At 34.6% G+C, this 18,712-nt stretch overlaps 1 protein-coding gene across 1 annotated transcript in view; it reads left to right on the forward strand.

The window, feature by feature from the left end:
• The window catches only part of GABA-B-R3 (gamma-aminobutyric acid type B receptor subunit 3), a 653,270-nt gene that overhangs the window by 621,219 nt on the left and 13,339 nt on the right, over positions 1-18,712 (forward strand). Inside the window, exons 10-14 of the mRNA XM_071598960.1 lie at positions 9,420-9,623; positions 10,427-10,636; positions 12,569-12,629; positions 14,970-15,210; positions 15,510-15,648. Coding sequence (XP_071455061.1) covers positions 9,420-9,623; positions 10,427-10,636; positions 12,569-12,629; positions 14,970-15,210; positions 15,510-15,648 — 855 coding nt within the window. The remainder of the gene's footprint in view (positions 1-9,419; positions 9,624-10,426; positions 10,637-12,568; positions 12,630-14,969; positions 15,211-15,509; positions 15,649-18,712) is intronic.

The following is an 18,712-nucleotide window of genomic DNA, read 5'->3' on the forward strand; positions in this document are numbered from 1 at the left end:
GCTCATTTATACCATGTCCTGTCCATAAAATTCTTGTATCCTCTATCTCCACGCCATTCCATCGGGCCCCTTCATTCTTCTAAAGAATACCTTGTTTCTTGCCTTTTCTATTTGCTTTTTCAATACTATTTCCCCAATTCGCTATAATATATATCGCAGCGCTACATCTCAATCCGTAGTAATAAATATAAAATTTTTGTTTTCTCATCCTAACTCTAATTACGATTCGAATATAGCTTCTCACCATAGCTCTTTTGATATCTTCAGCCAATTCACATGCTCTTGTACATAAGAATGGAGTGAATGAATTTGGTAATGAATTTGCAATTCTCGCCCAAATACGTCCTTTGATGTATGAGCCATGTGGCCAAAAACTTTTCGGAAGAACTTTTGACTCTCTTGTTCAATCCAGTGAAGCTTTCTTCAAATTATATTATTTAGCCAAGATTTACTTAACCTATAAATTTTTCAGGGATTGGTTTTTATAAGAATATTCTTCCTTTCATGTTGTTACTATTTACTTGAAACACACTTAGGCGTTTTATATTTCCAGCCCCTTTCAACAAGTCCCCATAGTTTATCTCTCTTTAAAAAACTATTTCTATATATTTGAGATCAATAGGTATTTACTAAATCTATTAAAACGTTGTCTCCATCTAAATCCACCTAACTAACAAATTACTCGGAGCATGTGAAACAGTTTGGATAATTTTGGTATTTTCTCTTTGAGAATTTGTTATAATAAAGAAAGGGTTTGTACTGATTTTTTTCAAATAACGTCCGAACTTTTTCTACACAAATCCTCATCCTTTCATAAATGAAGCTACGGAAAGAGTTCTTGTCTCATTGTGTATTAAATAACGAAGCGGTTAAGTGTCGCTCTAGTTTACATGTATAAATTAATTTCCTCACGTTAGTTCAAAATTCTTTCATTACTGTTGAAAATCCCTCAAACCATGGGATTATTAATTTTCATGATCAGTAGAATATCTTATTGAACAGAAAAATGATATCAATGGCAGCGTAGTTAATGTTATCGTATTTTCTCCCACCATATTAATCCGATTTAATCTCTCGTTGTTGAAAGCAGAAATTAAATGGAACTAATATCTCGTCATCATCGCATTATTTTAGTTATCCGTCTCATGTTCAGTTAACACGCATCGGTTTGAACGCATTAGCTTATTTTGTTTAAGTTGGCCTTTCAAAATTTGAAATGTGATTTTGCTTAATCAAAGAATATGAACTATTTAAAAAAAGACCTGGATCATAATTGAATAGCTTATCGTCCTATACAGAACAATTTCTTTGGTTGAGCACTGAAACCGGACAACGGAACATTTCTTCCTTTTATTAATTCGGCTTTAAAATTCCTTTCAAAAGCAATACGTCAACTAATAATATATCTCCTTTTCGAATTAAATAAGTTTTTTGAGTACTTCATAGTAAGCTCTAGACAAGTACATTATTAAAGAAAAATGTACGAGCTAATAATCAGTTACAGGACGGAATTAAACCCATGAATGTCAGGTTATTCAACAAAAATATGCCCACACCAGAGTGTTTCTTTCCAGATGTGAGATTTGTTCTGAAACTATTGTAAAAAGTAGCCATATTCTCTTTCCCTATGTGTAATTGTCTGCTTTACGTTTTATTTCACTTTTAAGTTCTCGTAAAAGTATAAACTTTCATACATTTTCACTCCAGAAACCGTAGAATCGATGGTGGCTAATAGTGTAAATATCACAGGTGTTTCTGCAGATTTTAACGGTTTCTAAGAATGATATACACGTATGCAAGCAGTAATTTTCCGAAAATTACTAGTAAGAATATTTTTTTATCTTTCTAGAAAGCTACTATTATCTAGAAAACAACTATTATCTCATAGAAAATGATATTTTTTATTAATTATAATTTTATAATGATTATTATTTTTTTATTTTAATTATGCAATTTTTGCCTCTTTGATTCAATTTCTTATGGAAAACCATTTAATTACCCCTGAGTAAAATGGGAACTTTCTAAAAATATACAGTTTATTTTTTCCCCGCCATTTATTGTGCGGCATAAATAATATGTGGAATTTTAACCAGACTAATTGGAGTATTCAGGAACTACGCATAATGATATGAATATTGCAACATTTTTCTTTATTTAAAATCAATATTCAATATTTTACCTGACATATATGTGAGTACTTTATCTTCTTTCTTTAATTCATATTATCCATTAATTCCGCTTAGTTAATAATTTACTGTCGTCAATTTTATCAGCGCTTATATTAAACGAATTTTTTTCAGCAGTAAGACCATGGTTTTATCTTTCCGTCCCATCTTCCTAGAGTTCTCTCCTTCCTTTTACCATTCCTTTCTACATCCATCCTTCCTTTCCTCTTATTTTTTTGTGTATGGTTCAGTTTCTTGCATGTTCACACAGCTTTTCCCATTGCATTTTGAACGTTCGCTCGTAAAGTGATATGGAAGGATTGCGAGTTGGGATGCAGAAGAATTTTGCCCGACTCGGATGCAGAAATGTTTGCCAAGCAAGGGATTAAATTTTTACAGCTGGCAGTTTGAATAAAAAAAGGAACAGGTTTCAAGGGAATACGTCGCCGATAGCGATTCAGTTTTTTTCACTATCCTCTGTAAAAAGTCAGGAACCCCTAAAAAAAGGAGTTCGGATGTACCCATTCTTTTTTGTTCTGAGTGAGGTTTGTATTTCCTTGTGGCATGTAAAAAATGAGTGGAAATATTTTTGATATCCAAAAAGGAAACTTTTTGACATCTTTAAAACGTTTTTGGTGGTGTTCGCTATTATAAACCTGCTTGCATGAGGTCAATTTAATCACTTGCTCCCTTCCTGATGGCATTATGCCTCTGCAGCACAAGAAGTATTGAAATGTTTCATGCAATTTTGATACTCGGTCAGTCGTCACTCCGTTTAAATTTCTCTTATTCGGTTTTGAAACTTCGTCGCACAAAATCATATGAATTTTCACAGAGGCTGACACTGCAATATAACCACACTCGGTTCAAGGTGTGGTCCCAGTTTTTCTTTAAACAATAATTTAAAAAGGAAAATCACCTCATTTTAACATAGAGCTTTTTTTGTTTCGTAGCTTCAGCATTGAGAAGCCGATGACAATATCAATACGATAGAAGTTGATGACAATATTGTACGATAGAAGTTGATGAAATAAGTTAGCCATATTAGATTTTTAATCGCACAAGTATTTTTAATATTAAAAAAATATGAGGGAAAACATTGAAATGAAATACATGATAACATCTCATCTTCTAATTTCTGTAGCAAGGAATAATTCCGAAATGTTGAAATAAATAGGCTACGGCAACCCGAAAAGAAATGCTGGTATGAGTATATCTTTCCTTAAAGAAAATTTTGACAGTCATGTTGACTAACTGGGAATGAAAACTTTCAAGTAGAGTCCATTTTTCTGAAATATATATTTTTAAATAAAACATCTCACGTATGAAATGGTGAAAATTATGTCATAGATCAATAATATACCTTTTTATGTCTTCTGATTTAGTACAACGTAAAACGCACTTCTCGAAGCGTCATCGTCAGACAGATTTCTGTATTTCGGTTCATTGCATGACTACAAATATAAATGTATCTACGAGGAAAGGGGAGAGGATTTAAAGGAGTGAGGTCATTATATGATGTATTTTTAATCAGACAGATGCCATATCATGTACCTACTCTTTGACATTACCTTCTCATATTCACACGAGTATGTATCCAATCTTTAGGATTCCTTTCTTGCCAGCTAAATTTCATTTTCAAATTAAATTATTTATTTTATTTCATTTTCATTTAAATTTCAATTTAAAAAGATATGAAGGAGTAAAAGAGACCAGTAACTCACAGCTTACTAGAAAATGATGATAATTACTACATTTCTGCCCAAAATTCTCATTGCAAAGTTATATTCTTTTAGAATGACAACCTCACAATATATTTACGAAAATATTGAAGCAGCTAAAACGCCCAGACAACGGAGCTATCATATCCCTTCCTGAAAATTGGTATTCCTTTTCATTAATTTTCACGCAGGAAAAATATAAAATAAACTCTTTTTAATCCAAGAAAAACAAAACAGACGGACGTGAATGAGAATACGAATTCCCAGTTGGTAAAATGGTAAGTAGGGCAGACCCAAGGCTACGGGCAATGCTTTAGCTAGCCCTCATGTATTTAAGATGAACGGACTACGAGGACGTTTTGGAATGACCAATAGTGCTACTACAAAAATGCTCGAGGTTAGGCACATTGGAAATGTTCGTTTACAAAATCCTCTATTTTGAGCAAAGAAGTGACATAATAAATTGCCTGGCCCCCTTCAACTTATTTCACCCTGGTCTCTGGTATAATGGTTATGATTTCGATTCTCCCATAGAAGAGTCGGTACTTGAAAAGCGCGATAGAGAAATCCACCAAATTTCAACAGACGGGACTAGGGTAACTGTAGAGGATAACTTGTCCTTACCGCGATTAATGAATAAAGCCTTAGAAATTTCAAGGAACTCGAGTCCAAAATTTCCGTAGTGCGTGAAGTTATACGCCTGAGGTTTTCCCAACAATGCATTTCTTTAAAAATAAATATAATGATGACGCTGCAAAAATGGGGTACCATTATTACCACAGTATTTCACTCTTCACAGCTTTATAACTTCACATTAGGCAAAGAAAAATATAAGCAGTCACTGGCAGGTTAAAGAATCATCACTATGCCTAATACGGTTCACTACGAAAGAGTTGACAACAATAATTTACTACGTTATAATAACCACTAATTAAATATATATATATATATATATATATATATATATATATATACATACACGAGGGTCATCCGGAAAGTAGTACCCGTTCGTGCCGCATGAAGTGCTGAGGACGCGAGTAGCCGCTGGACGAGGTCAGATAGCTTCAGTGGCTTGTCTGCCTTCTCTGAGCCAAGTTGCGTGACGCTAGCATTGCCTGTGTTGTTTCTGTGATTGTTTACAATGTTTAAAAAAATTGAGAACGCCGCCAGTTGTGAAGTGAGGGCAGTGATTAAATTCCTCAATGCAAGAAACGTTCGCCCATGTGATATTCATCGCCAATTAAAGGAGGTGTATGAGACAATGTAATGGACGAGTCGTCTGTTCGGCGGTGGTGTCGCAACTTCAACATGGGGAGGGGGAACACACACGACGATGAGCGTTCGGAGAGACCGTCTGTCATTACAGACCAACTGGTGAGCTCAGTTGACGAATTCGTGAGGAACGATCGGCGCGTCACAATTGATGACATCTGTGAGCATTTTCCCAATGTTTCTCGAACAATTGTTCATGAAATTGTTAAACACCATCTGCATTATGCAAAAATTTGTGCAAGATGGGTCCCTCGCGTATCTCAATGAGCTGGCGGCGAAGGACTATGCAGCAGGAATACAGAAACTTGTCACACGTTATGACAAATGCCTTAATTTGCTTGGAGATTATGTTGAGAAGTAGTTTAAAGTATCCTCTTTCAAATAAAATTTTTTATGTTTGTTAATATTTACTTTTGTCTTTTTATTTCACGAACGGGTACTACTTTCCGGATGACCCTCGTATATATGTATATATATATATATATAAACACGGATGTAGATTTTTAAATCATAGAAACACAAAGAAAGGACACTCACATATGTTGTTTTGATGTTTCGACGGCACGGCCGTCGTCTTCAGAATAAATCCTTCTGAAGACGACGGCCGTGCCGTCTAAACGTCAAAACAACATATGTGAGTGTCCTTTTTTTGTGTTTCTATGGTTTAAATATCTATATCTGTGCTTTTATATATTTGTGCGTCACCGAAGAGCTTAACGAAGCCGAAGTGTTTACATATTCAAAGCGCTGACCGGCGTGTTAATCGATTTATCCAATTGATTCAACATTATCTGGCTAAAGCAGTTTTCTAACGTGAATATATACATATTATCTTTAATCTTTACATATGCATTAAATGATAAATTTCAGAAAATTGGAGAGTTTATCTCTATTAATCTTAGCTAAACGAAAAATTAAAATTTACCAAAGAGATTTTAACTGAAAGAATGGCCTCTGCATATTTTACGAGCACTCTTCAAAGATTATTTCAAGAGTTATTCGGAGAGCCATTTTTCCGTTTTTAGGAGCTTATCTTTGAATGGATTAATTTGCATTTTCCTATGCATAATATATTCACAAGGAAAATTATATCGATTCTTATCAACTTGATTATTACAATATTATATTTATATTTTATATCTATTTTGCGGTATACCTAATTATATGAGAAAACCCGTATCTAAAATATATTAACCCGGAACAATGAAGGAAGAAAAGACTGGAAGAATTTTATTTCACGCTTTCTTGAAAAAATAAATAAGCTAAATAAAGTGGGGTTTAGTGTTTACTTTAATGCCCTACGCACAATTAAAACAAACGTTTTTGAAACACAATTGATCCCCCTCATATTTCTCAAAACTCTACGCAAATTGGAATTGACTGAAGGAGGAGATATGAAAGCGTGGAGCCTACGAGAAACAAAAGGATGAGTGTATGGAGAGCGGAAAATGATCAGTCAGTGGTTGGTAAAGATATGATTGTAATAAAATGGCTATTAAGACCTAATATATGCCATATCATTGGTAAAAGACGGTAGTTTCCCCTATAGGTACTGATGGTGCAGGTCCAGAAGATCGGTTCAATATCAACTGGTGCACCTGTGGGCATGAGTTAAGCTCACTGGTTCGGCCGTAGTCCTGCGGTGTGTAAGGCAACAGGCAACAATCACATTAGTATTCTCTAAAAAATGCAGCCTTGAATCCGTAAAGGTAGAATAAACTCTCAAATATATCACAATAAATACATTTTTTTGTAAATGAGTGGTGAAATGCACAGGATCTCTAAGTTTAAATAATATCTCGAATGAATTAGCAAGAGATTTCTCCTATTTTATTTGACTAAACTCATTTAAATTAATATTTTTTCTAATTTAACAAAATTACAGGACTCATAACAACAATCTTGGACACATTGAAGAAGAAGATTTTTGGGGAACATGAAATCTGGCAAACTTTCAGCAGATTTTCCCGTCTTAAAAAATACGTACCGTTACAACAGTATCCTGTCATATTAAGTGATGCAATTAGCTAAACATGTATGTTTTGCGAGTTAACTTTACTCCAGGATACGTATTTCATATTAGTATAATTAAACTTCGCATGGACCAGGAATCGCAGGAATTCAAGTTCCAGTAACAATATTATGGCTGACATGCTCCTGGATAAATACAAGTACCAAATGACATCAGTAACGTTAGTGGTGTAGTAAATTTGTTTTATTTTTCCCAGAATTGTCGTCATTTGCATCAATCATGCTTTAGTGAAGGAATTACGTATTTCACATGTTAACTTAGAATTTTATATATGTATATCCACAAAGCGGTAATTTCACCTGCTCATTTTTTGCAGCTTTCGAAAAAATATTGACCGGTGTTTTGCGATACAACACAATCCCCGGAAAATATATTCAGGGTTATCTTTAAACCGCCCGTAGAACTAACTTATAAGTCTTTTATAGAAATCATTAAGTTAAAATGGAAAACCTCTTAATTTAAAATCACAGGATTTATCACCAGAGTTTTTTGTGAAAATCATTATGAGAGGTAGAAATCGCGGGACTATTTTGAAATAGGAGGAACGCTATACTTAATAAATTTGTGCAGGCCGTCGCCACTAAGTCAACTGTGGCCATCCATCAAAATTCCGCTTTCTTAAGACAAGACAACAATTTTAAATATATAAAAGAAGAAATTTAAAAAAGCTATAATGTGATAATTATAGCTAACATTACCTTATATTTTGCTAGAATTATAGCAATAACATTGACAAATCTATTAGCGAAGCATCTTTTCTCCAATATTTTGGTCTCACTCCACATTCTGCATTCCTTCTCTTCATTTTTCTTCCTCATTATATTTTATTCGTTCACATCGGTCAGTGAATTCTCAAGTTTTCCCTTGCTGGTTATTTTAGAATGATTTACACTCTATCAAGTATAAATATCGAGTTTAAGCTTACATAAACAAATAAAAGTCTCCCAAATTCAAAGTTTGACATTGTTTTATAACATACTTTTCAACGCAAAACCGACGCTGAATTTTCACTTGTTACCAGTTTGCAACTAAAGCGATATCCTGTAATCATTTAATGTTAAATTTAGCGGTAAACGATCGGTTTAAATGGCAAAAGTCGCTATTTTTGGAATATTGCTAAAAGCCCATAAATTGGGCCTTAATTTCGTTAAAAAGACACTTGTCTACAAATTATTAATTTGTTTAAAGGGTCAGGAATTTGCTATTTATTGGTATCTCAAAATATATTTGTTTTATCAGAGTTTGTGATGCAAAATGAGTCATTCCACCTCTGAAGACAAATGAAACCGTATGAAGAGTTTTCAAATAACAAAGAAGGTTTAATGGCAAAATTCATCTTCTACATGGAGAGGAATAGCAGACGAAGTAACTAACATGCATGCCCGTGTGTGAAACATGATAATATGACGTAAGCGCTTGGATGTACCGTCAATATAATGAGGGTAACATTATTTTATATCTTCTCCTGGAGCGAGAAACTTTTCCGTCACACCTAATTTGCATGTTTACTCTTTCACGCAGTTTGAGTCGTATGGAGAGGAGGGAAACTCTTGCCAACAGTTTACAATTTTCCAAAATACATTTTGCCTAGGTATACATAAAAAATGGATATTTAAAACCTTTTTAAGTACTTCAAGTTTCGAAACCTAGTCACTTTACATTTAAAATTTATTTTATATCTAGGACAGTGGTATCCAACTTTTGTTATCCCGGTCGATCTAAGACACTCTCTCAGATTGAATTATGTGGCATTCATCTGTATTTCAAGAAATGGTTAAAAAATACCCGGTCGTCTCAATATTTTCATCTTTAATTCATTCTATCAGTTCACCGTTGCACTGCATGGAAAGCCAAGGAAAGGGATAGGATATGCTAAACATAAGAGTAAAGCTAAAGGTATTTTGAGCTCCATTTAATTGAAGAAATAAAATTTAGAGATTAATATTATACGATTTGCTTCGTATATTTTTCCTATTCCGTATTTTTGTATATTTTTCACATTTCTATTTATAAATTTCGTATATTTACTGTCACAACATTCCTCTTCATCATTTTTACCATCACATTTTTCAAATACGTTCAAATTCTGAACTCTCTGGTTAGTATTAAGAGAAAATATTTTTTTTGTGCATCCCAAGGGTAAATAATGGATTTTATGGGGCTGAAATCAGGTAATTCGAATACAAGACAGTCTTTCTTAAACCTCACATGCGGATTTCATCCTTCTAGGCGCATCGTTTGGGAATGTATGGCGCGGACTATGCTTGGATTCTGCAAGGCAGTCCTGCGGACGCTTGGTGGTTGGGGAACAGAAGCACGTTGGAGATATTTGGTTGCACACCGTCAGCACTGTCTCTTGCAGTTGAAGGCCTCCTTATGGTTTCCAGTCACAACAGCATCGTGGGAGATCACACGCCATCATTCTCGGGATTGGTGAGTCATAAGCACACATAAAATAAATGTTGCCGGAGAAACATCCCTTTCCTGCAATTTGGTATTTCTTCGGTATTCTTTTTTACATTTAAGCATCACCCCTTTTCTCTCCGGGTGTTATTATGGATATTTTAGGCCAGCTTCAGCTCATATGGTTTGTGATCTATGCCAAACTGATTGAACCTCTCCTCTCCCTAAATTTAATCATGTTTCCGTTTAACGTTGTGTGTATTTCTCGCAGTATTTGAAAGTTTTAATTTATATTAATTGATTCCTTATTTGTCATAATGACTTAACGATGAAAATGGCTTCATAAATCGCTTCCAACGGAGTTAGTGACAGAGTGGATGAACTATGTGCACATAGTTCTTGAATGCAGAAAGTCCAATTAAAAATATCAAACACAAAATAAAACCCACTCTTTATGAAATACATTGCTTAAGTAAATTTTACATGATGTTTCTACTTGATTATATAAAATTCCTTTACACTTACCACCTCTGCTCTGCGATGACAACTGGTTAATTATATCATTTTTGGAGCTTAATTACGAATTTCTATAGACCTGTGCAAGGGTGATCATAATTTAAGTCCGTGGTGTCCGGATGCTATCTTAAGAAACTAGTTTTTGATTTTTAAGAAAGGACCCCCTCTAAAAATATATTTATTTCGGGAGTTTGCATTTTCCTTTGCCAAGAGTTATAGCCATTTAGACGCACTCTTTCGTTACAAACTACTGGGCATTTTACCTTCTTCCTTAAGTAAATCCAATTGAATGAATGATTGAAGAAATTTCTCCTCAGACAAACTCGATGTTCATCAGCGAGCTGGCGTCGCTATCTCTGCCCGTGACAAAATACGCTCCGCAGGCGTACGACGCCGTCTGGGCCATCGCTTTGGCACTCCGCCACGGGGACCTCTTGAAGCGAGCTGCCGACTTTGACTACCATCAAAAAGATCTCGCGGCGGACTTCCTAAGTGAGCTCGCCAAGGTTCAATTCCTAGGAGTGTCCGTGAGTAAGCCAAGAGGCGAGAGCCTTCTCTTTATGTGAAGAAACAACTCATTTTACCCAAATTGTTACCACTCTTGACATCCCAAGTGACCCTTAATGTTTCATGCAAATGACAGCATGATTCGTCGCATGCAAGCCTAACCGTTTCCTTTGTGTTTCGCTTTAATGTTTTCCCTGTGTAGCCGTATAATTCGCGGGCGGGGGTGTAGTCTAATAAGCAGAACGTTCAGCTACTGACTAGAGGCTTCTTTTACAAACTTTGGTATGAGGTGAGACCAATCTCATCCATTTAACTTGACATGCGATTCATAACCATGGTATTAGTTGCTTACTTTGTGATTTTTTATGCATGAGAAATTACTTACTATCAAAGATAATATAATCAAACCTATTGAATCTCGAGGGTTGAATGTTTTCAAATTTTGAATTTGAAAGCTTTTTAGATATTACAATAATTTTAGGAGCTGCATACAATCCAGTATACATTTGAAATTCAATATAAACTGAAAGAGAACTAATTTAAATATTGGTGGGAAACAGAAAAAGAAATCAATAACTTTAGTCGTCATGGAAAAGAATTCTATGTCTACATAGGCATGAAATCAGAAATTTGGCATTTGCTTGGACCACAATAATAGGTTAGGGTAGTTGTGGAGCACCTGCATTACATCCAATCTTATTTTTCAGGAATATGTCTAGAAAAGCTCTCCACGTCACTAATCAGAGGTCAGAATATCTCCGAAAAGTCCTCTTCTTGGGAGAGATACCCAAGCAAGTGATGTTACTAATAATGCACTAATTACATTTCCAAAGTTTATTCATTTTGTGCTTATTTCATGAAGTAGGTGTTTAAGATACATTGGAAAATTAGCAGACAAGTTTGGCAAGATGCTTCCACATCTTTGAAATAAAGTCAGAGAAATGCTACATTTAATGTGATAATATTTGGAAATTGAAAATTATATTAAAAAGTAGTGTTTCGACAAAAAAATTAAATAATTTTAAAAAGTTAAATACTTGTAAAATAAGAATTGACATGCTTAAATTATCTTAAAAACTTATTAACTTAATAATGAAATATCTTTATTGGGCAAGATTGAGACTAGACCCTTCTTCCACCTAACCCCTCATAGAGGAGCCCCTTTGCAGTATGATAAATGTCCCTGCAGCCCTAAGACTTAAGTATTAATACATGCACTTTAAAGTTATATCAGAAATATTTTCCTTTTTCATGGGTATTTTAAGCGATAGATCTAAAGATATCTCTTCTGTTTCTGATATTTAATTTTTATCCCAACAAATCTCCATCATAGATATTATAATTCCATTCCATGTAATTTCTTAAACTTTTATTTATCTTTTCAATCAATTAAGTTCCAAACAATGCTGTCCTATTCATATATAATTTAAAATACATACTTTCCAAAGCTTTTCAATTTTTTGCTGGCAGACTAATAATTTTAAGGTTCCTTGAGCTCATGTTTTAAAATTTGAAGACAAATAATGAAGCTTACTATTCATAATGAGGCATGCTATCCCAATGAATGGTTTTTGGCTACTGTGCATTGGGCAAGTGTTCAAATCCAGATGATTTTTTGATGCTAACAATGTAATTTTTTGGGTACCAGAACTTTCTGGAAAACAGTAGGTGGTATAGAGAAAGGAGCTAATACCATGATGTGTGAATGTCACATACTGCAGGATTTAGTACAAAGTGAGCTCTACCCTCATCAAAATTCAGTATTTGGGTTGACTTCACTAGTTATGATTCATTCATGGACAAAGATTTTACTGCTGTTTCAAATGATGTCAAATACATGATATCTCTGTGTAATTTATACTTTAATAGTGTGTCAATAGAGTGATATCATTATCTTAGTTCCTAATGAATTAATTTTCAAAATGTTATAAAACTAAAAAATTTTTTTTCAGGGTCCAGTTTCTTTCAGTGGTGCAGATAGAGTTGGAATATCAGCATTCTATCAAATTCAAGGTGAGAATGGATTTTAAACTTAGCAACTAGCTATCCATGGGTCATTTATTATTGATGGATTCCTAAAATTTACCATACAGCTTGTGTGGAATTACCTACATGACTGTGAGTCAAATCCATAATATCTAATGTCACTGAAAAAAGGTAACTATCTATTATAAGATATTTGTTTATATTTGCCTGCCCTCTCCTAAATACCATCCATTCCATATTTCCTATAATATTTACAAAATTCAGCTTCTTCCTCCCAGCTAAACTCATAAAAATATGATAAATTTAATTAAAATATGAATTCAACTCTTTCACAGCTTACAGTGATATAGATATAGCCTGGTGATATTAACTGCAGAAGGGTAAATGATTTAAGATCATTGCTTTTGCTGATATGGTTTAATATGATAATAATTATGTGATAGTTTATTATTAGTGGTATTAGCTCAGAGGTCTTTTTTAAATGAACTGCAAAAACTGTTACACCATGTTATTGATGTAAATTTGAGAATTTCATGGTGCAAAAATCATTCATGTGCAGTGGTAGGAACACTTAGTCAAGTGATTCAGTTTCAATACCAGTCTAGGAAAATTATTTTTGAACTGTGAATGTCTCACAATTGTATATGCACCGATGACTCTGCTAAAAGAATATCTCTAATTTCCCCCCTAATCCTTCAAACAGTGTTGTGGTTTTATCTGAACCACATCACTAAGCACTGGTTAACATCACATTAAATAAACTATCTACTTCATTATATGCTAAACTATTATAGCCATTTCTTAGAGGAATACTGTCAAAATGAGGCACAGTAATGTCACATTTAATAGTTATTGTCCACAACCATGGTTTCACCACTCTATAGCACCATAAGATTAATATCTGATTCCTCTTATTAATTTTCACATTCTTCATTACACTTAATCATTCTTCAGCTCTAAATATGCTCTTAATGCCTCTCTTCATTCTATCAATTCTAATTCTATCCTTCCCATCATGTCACGTGCCTAACGTTTTCCCAGAATCACAGTCTTCTGTGTACATTAAAATGCCTCTTAATATCTCTTCAATTCACTTTTTTGTCCTTCTAATTTCTCCAAACAACTTTATCTCTTCCACAACCATGGCTAACATTTCATGATCATTTTTTGGTCAGTTTTTTCCTCATCCTTCTTTAAAACCACTTTTAAAAAGTCTTAGATTTCTGTGATATCTCCTCCTCTAATAACCAAGTTTTTTAGTCCTTTAATTTTAACCTTAATGTTTTCAAATTTTTTTCAGGTCTTTTTACTTAAGTTCCCTGTCATAAACTCCCTCTTTTTTGAATATGCTTCTCTTTCTAATGTTTCAGCAAATATTCTTGCTGCCATAATCAATGTAATCCAGTATATTACCAATGAAATGTCCTACCAGCTTAAATTAATGATCTCTCATTGTTATGTTATCAGTGATCTCCCCTTTCTTAGGAATGTCATTCCTTTTGTTTTATTTTGACTAATTTTCAATTAATTTCTCCTTTAGGTAATCTGCAAGGCATTCATTAACATCTACTATTGCTTTTCTTTTTAGCTTAGATTAATCATACTCACAATCTGGCTTATTTAATGAGTTCTTTGAAGCAGACTCATTGATAGCGCTACCTCCTCAAGGTCTCACGTATCATTGTTTCTATGCATATGCTAAAAAGTTAGTCTAGCATTATCCTCGTGACTATCTCTGAATATCCTAATCTTCAAAGGCAACCCTTGCTTATGTATTCTGAGTCATGTACACATTTGGGATAAGTGGAAAATCCTTTCAGTCCACTCCACATTAAACTCAATAATTTTGTCTCGTCCTTGTTTTACTCCAAACCAAAATTCACAAATACTCTTAATAGTCAATATTCCTTTCCTTTACTACCATAATATAACATGTCCCCTTCCTTCTCTGTTTAACAACTCATTAATTTAGACAAAAGTAGTGATTAATCCTCTTCTCTATTCTATTGTTGATAACCCTAAGTACATGTAATTGCTGTTTTTTTTTTACTAATCTTTTCAGTAAATTGTATGAATGCTATCTACATATCCCCACTGCCTTGCTAATCTTCATTGAATACAAAGCCTTCTGCATTATACTATAATATGTACCGACTGATATATATTGAATTGAATAAAAAATCAATGGAAAAATGGTGGAAGTGCAAAATAGTGCAATAAATTACATTGCCCATTTTAGATAACTAAATGATCAGAAATATATTTTTCATGCATGGAAATCTTGTTTCTACTGTGAGTAGTGAAATAGATATTTTATATGAAAGGTTTAGGATTGCGAGTATTGATCTTAGCTTTCATTTTTTTTAGGAGGCCAGGTTAAGAAGGTCGCACTCTATTATCCAGAAGAAAAAAACCTTGACTTTGACTGTCCTCAGTGTGTGCCACCAATATGGCAAGGGGGGCAAGTACCAATTGCCAAGAGAGTCTTCAAAGTCCGTGTTGTAACCATTGATCCAGTAGCCTTCATGAGTATATCCTGCCTAGCAATACTTGGGATCTGTCTAGCATTTGCTTTTCTAGGGTTTAATTTATATTTTCGTAAACTTAAGTAAGTATTCTCTAAATTCATTAGAAGATAGTACCTAAGTATACATATCTTTCTAAATTTTTAAATTAAAAAGTTTCAACAAATATGTAGCTAATAAAATCAATCTAGAAAAATAAGTGAGTCATATTTGTAGTATATTCATAAGCATTTATTAAGAATCAATTGTAATCATAAGGCTCTGTCATTCTCTCATGTGACAATCATAAATAATCTTTTTTGAGATTATGTAAATGATCAAACTAAGAATTTTTTGTCTTATTTTGTGATGCATCATTTGCTTGTTTTCTATGTCCCTCTAGATACATTAAACTCTCCTCTCCAAAGCTGAACAACATGGCAGTTATTGGATGCATACTTGTTTACATGGCAGTTATTCTACTTGGCCTTGATCATGCAACACTACCTGAAGGAAACTTTCATTTTGCAGGAATTTGCACTGTAAGAAAATATTTCACATTTAACTGAACTCATAAAAATGAATAAGTCCTTGTTAAACTTAGTTGGGAAGAGGTTCTTATAACTTTTTGCATGGAGCACACAAACTTACAGGTTAATAAAAGTTTAATAGTACTGAATCTCATTATTTTTGTTATGAGGCAAATATTTACAAAAATGTAAATTTCTAAAGTAGACTTCATGTAAAATTATGCATTTTCATTAGCCATTTTTTTTTTGATTGAGTTAAATGTTAATTCAATTGATTTTAATGCAAAATTAATTTTCAGATAAAAAATATGTAATTACTATTATTCTTTAATGTATCTTTTATTTATACAATATTCTTTAAAATTTATTTTTCAAAAATTAATATTTACTTTTAATAATGCATGCATAATAAAAAATTATTTCATGGGATTTTAATCATGCAAAGGTTTTTGAAGTGCCATAAACTGGGATAACTTCATACATACTGTGCAAGTTCAGACAGTATAGTCATTATTTTCTTTTTGAAGCGCTATAACATTAATTATTCTTTCTTAAATACTTATAAAAGGTTTGTATAAAAAGTATCGGCAACAATTTTTTCGTGAAGTGTGTGTGAAGTGCTGAATTCAGACCATCAGCTAAGTGTGCTCATGATGGTGGATAATATCAACATTGATAAGATGACACTGAACACCATTATCACTGAAAATTTGGTAATGTGTAAGATCTGCTCTGAATTTGTCCTGAAGGTCTTGATGGACGATCAAAAGCAGAATCAATTATCTGCTTGCAAAAACCTTCTGCAATGGCATCGCCATGATTCCCCAACCTCCTCATAGCCCCAACCTCCTCATAGCCCCAACTTGGCATCAGAAGACTATTTCCTATTCCCAAAAGTGAATTCCTTCCTCAAAGGACACCACCTTGGGAAGAAGCTTGCACATGTACCCTTAAGGATCTTCCAGAATCAGCCTACCTGGGAGCCTTCAAACTGTAGGAAAGCCAGTATTAAAAGTGTACTGATGCTCAAGGGATATTTTTGAAGCATCTATATGCATATATATATATATATATATATCTTTTGTCCATCATATTTTTCTAGGGAATGATAATTGAGGTGGTTTCCCGTTGCCTTCCTCAATAGTGTTTTTAACGTGACACCATCACTTACTGGCCGCCCCACTGGGGTCAGACGCCATTGCAGCCGCCTCACTGAGGAACAGACGCTGCGTGGACTACCTTTCGTCTGGATCCTAACCTTCGACCTATCTGGCATTAGGGGACGATCAGTTTGGGTTTAGGAAGGGGAGAGGTACGCGTGATGCCATTGCAGTAATAAGATTATTAATCGAGAGGAATATAGAACACAACCAGGAGGTATTTGCCTGTTTCGTAGATTTCGAAAAAGCGTTTGATAGGGTGAATTGGGAAAAACTAATGAGTATATTGCAGAAAATAGGAATAGATTGGAGGGAAAGGAGGCTAATCCGCAACCTGTACATGTCTCAGACTGCTCAGGTGCGGGTGGGAAACGGGGAGTCAGGATGGGCAGTGTTAGGAAGGGGTGTAAGACAGGGTTGCCCATTATCACCGTTGCTGTTCAACCTGTAGTAGTAGTAGTTTTGAGGGGAGGCGACCGACAGCTAAGGTCATTTGCGCCATAGGGGAAGGACAGGAAAGGATGAAGGGTGGAGAGAAACCCGGCGTCGGCATTAGCCTACTCTTTACGAAAGGCGCCAAGGGGTCCGCGGCTTAACGTCCCATCCGACGGACGGCTCAACCTGTATGCTGAGGAAATGATCAAAGAGGCATGGGAAGAACTCGAGGTAGGAATGAAAGTGGGCGGGGAATTCGTAAAATCAGTTAGGTTTGCTGATGACCAAGCTTTAGTTTGTCAGTCAGCCAAGGGGCTGCAAGCATTGCTGAGTGAATTGGAAATTCAGTGCGACAGGTATGGGATGAGAATCAATATTAATAAAACAAAGGTTATGCGATTTTCTAGAAAGAAAAAGGCTAAGCTTAACATAAAAGTAGGATGGCAAAAACTAGAGCAGGTAGAACAGTTTACGTATCTCGGTAGTGTTTTGGACCAACACGGTCAAAGTGGTAGGGACGTAAGGAGAAGAATTGCGCTAGGCAAAGAGGCTTTCACAAGGAGGAGGGAGTTGATGACAGGGACTTTGAGTAAGGATGTTAAGAAAAGACTCGTAAAAACTTTGATATGGAGCGTAGCTATGTACGGTGCGGAAACGTGGTCATTGAAGCAGGAGGATAGACGTAGATTGGAGGCTTTTGAAATGTGGGTGTGGAGAAGAATGGAGAAGGTGAAATGGACAGAGAAGAAAACAAATGAGGAAGTACTTGGTATGGTGGGCGAAGAGAGGGGTTTTTTGGGAGCAATCCTATGGAGGCAGGAAAAGTGGATGAAGGGGGTGTTGACCGGCAGTGGGATGTTGAAGACTGTGATAGAGGGTAGAATGTTGGGCAAAAGAGGAAAGGGAAGGAACAGGATAGGGATGTTGGACGGGATGAAGGGAGGAAGAAGGTACTCAGAGATGAAGAGGGGCCTGATGTAGAGTGGGATGATGGATTTTGTGTTTTGTAGGAGTAATAAAATATTTGTTTGGTAGTTGTGTCCATCCAAAAACCTACCTTAACCGGTAGATTACCTTAAAAAAAAAATATATATATATATATATATATATATATATATATATATATATATATATATATATATATATATATATATATATATATATATATATATGTATATATATGTATATATATATATATGTATATATATATATATATATATATATATATATATATATAGATGCTTCAAAAACATCCCTTGAGCATCAACACACTTTTACTACTATACAGGGTTCGTCCGGAAAATAAGTGTACTGAGCTCAGGAAAAAAAATTTATTACACTTTCACATATCTTAAGCTAATATTCCTCAAAATAGGACCCTTGTGAGTCGATACACTTGTTCCAGCGGCGTTCCCATTCCTGAAACGCTCCCGCGAAGGCATCATCGGGAACCTCTCGAAGACACGTCGTCACGGCCTCTT

Source organism: Hetaerina americana, unplaced genomic scaffold (genome assembly GCF_022747635.1).
Source record: "Hetaerina americana unplaced genomic scaffold, ioHetAmer1.1.p SCAF_10, whole genome shotgun sequence".
NCBI classification, from domain to species: domain Eukaryota; kingdom Metazoa; phylum Arthropoda; class Insecta; order Odonata; family Calopterygidae; genus Hetaerina; species Hetaerina americana.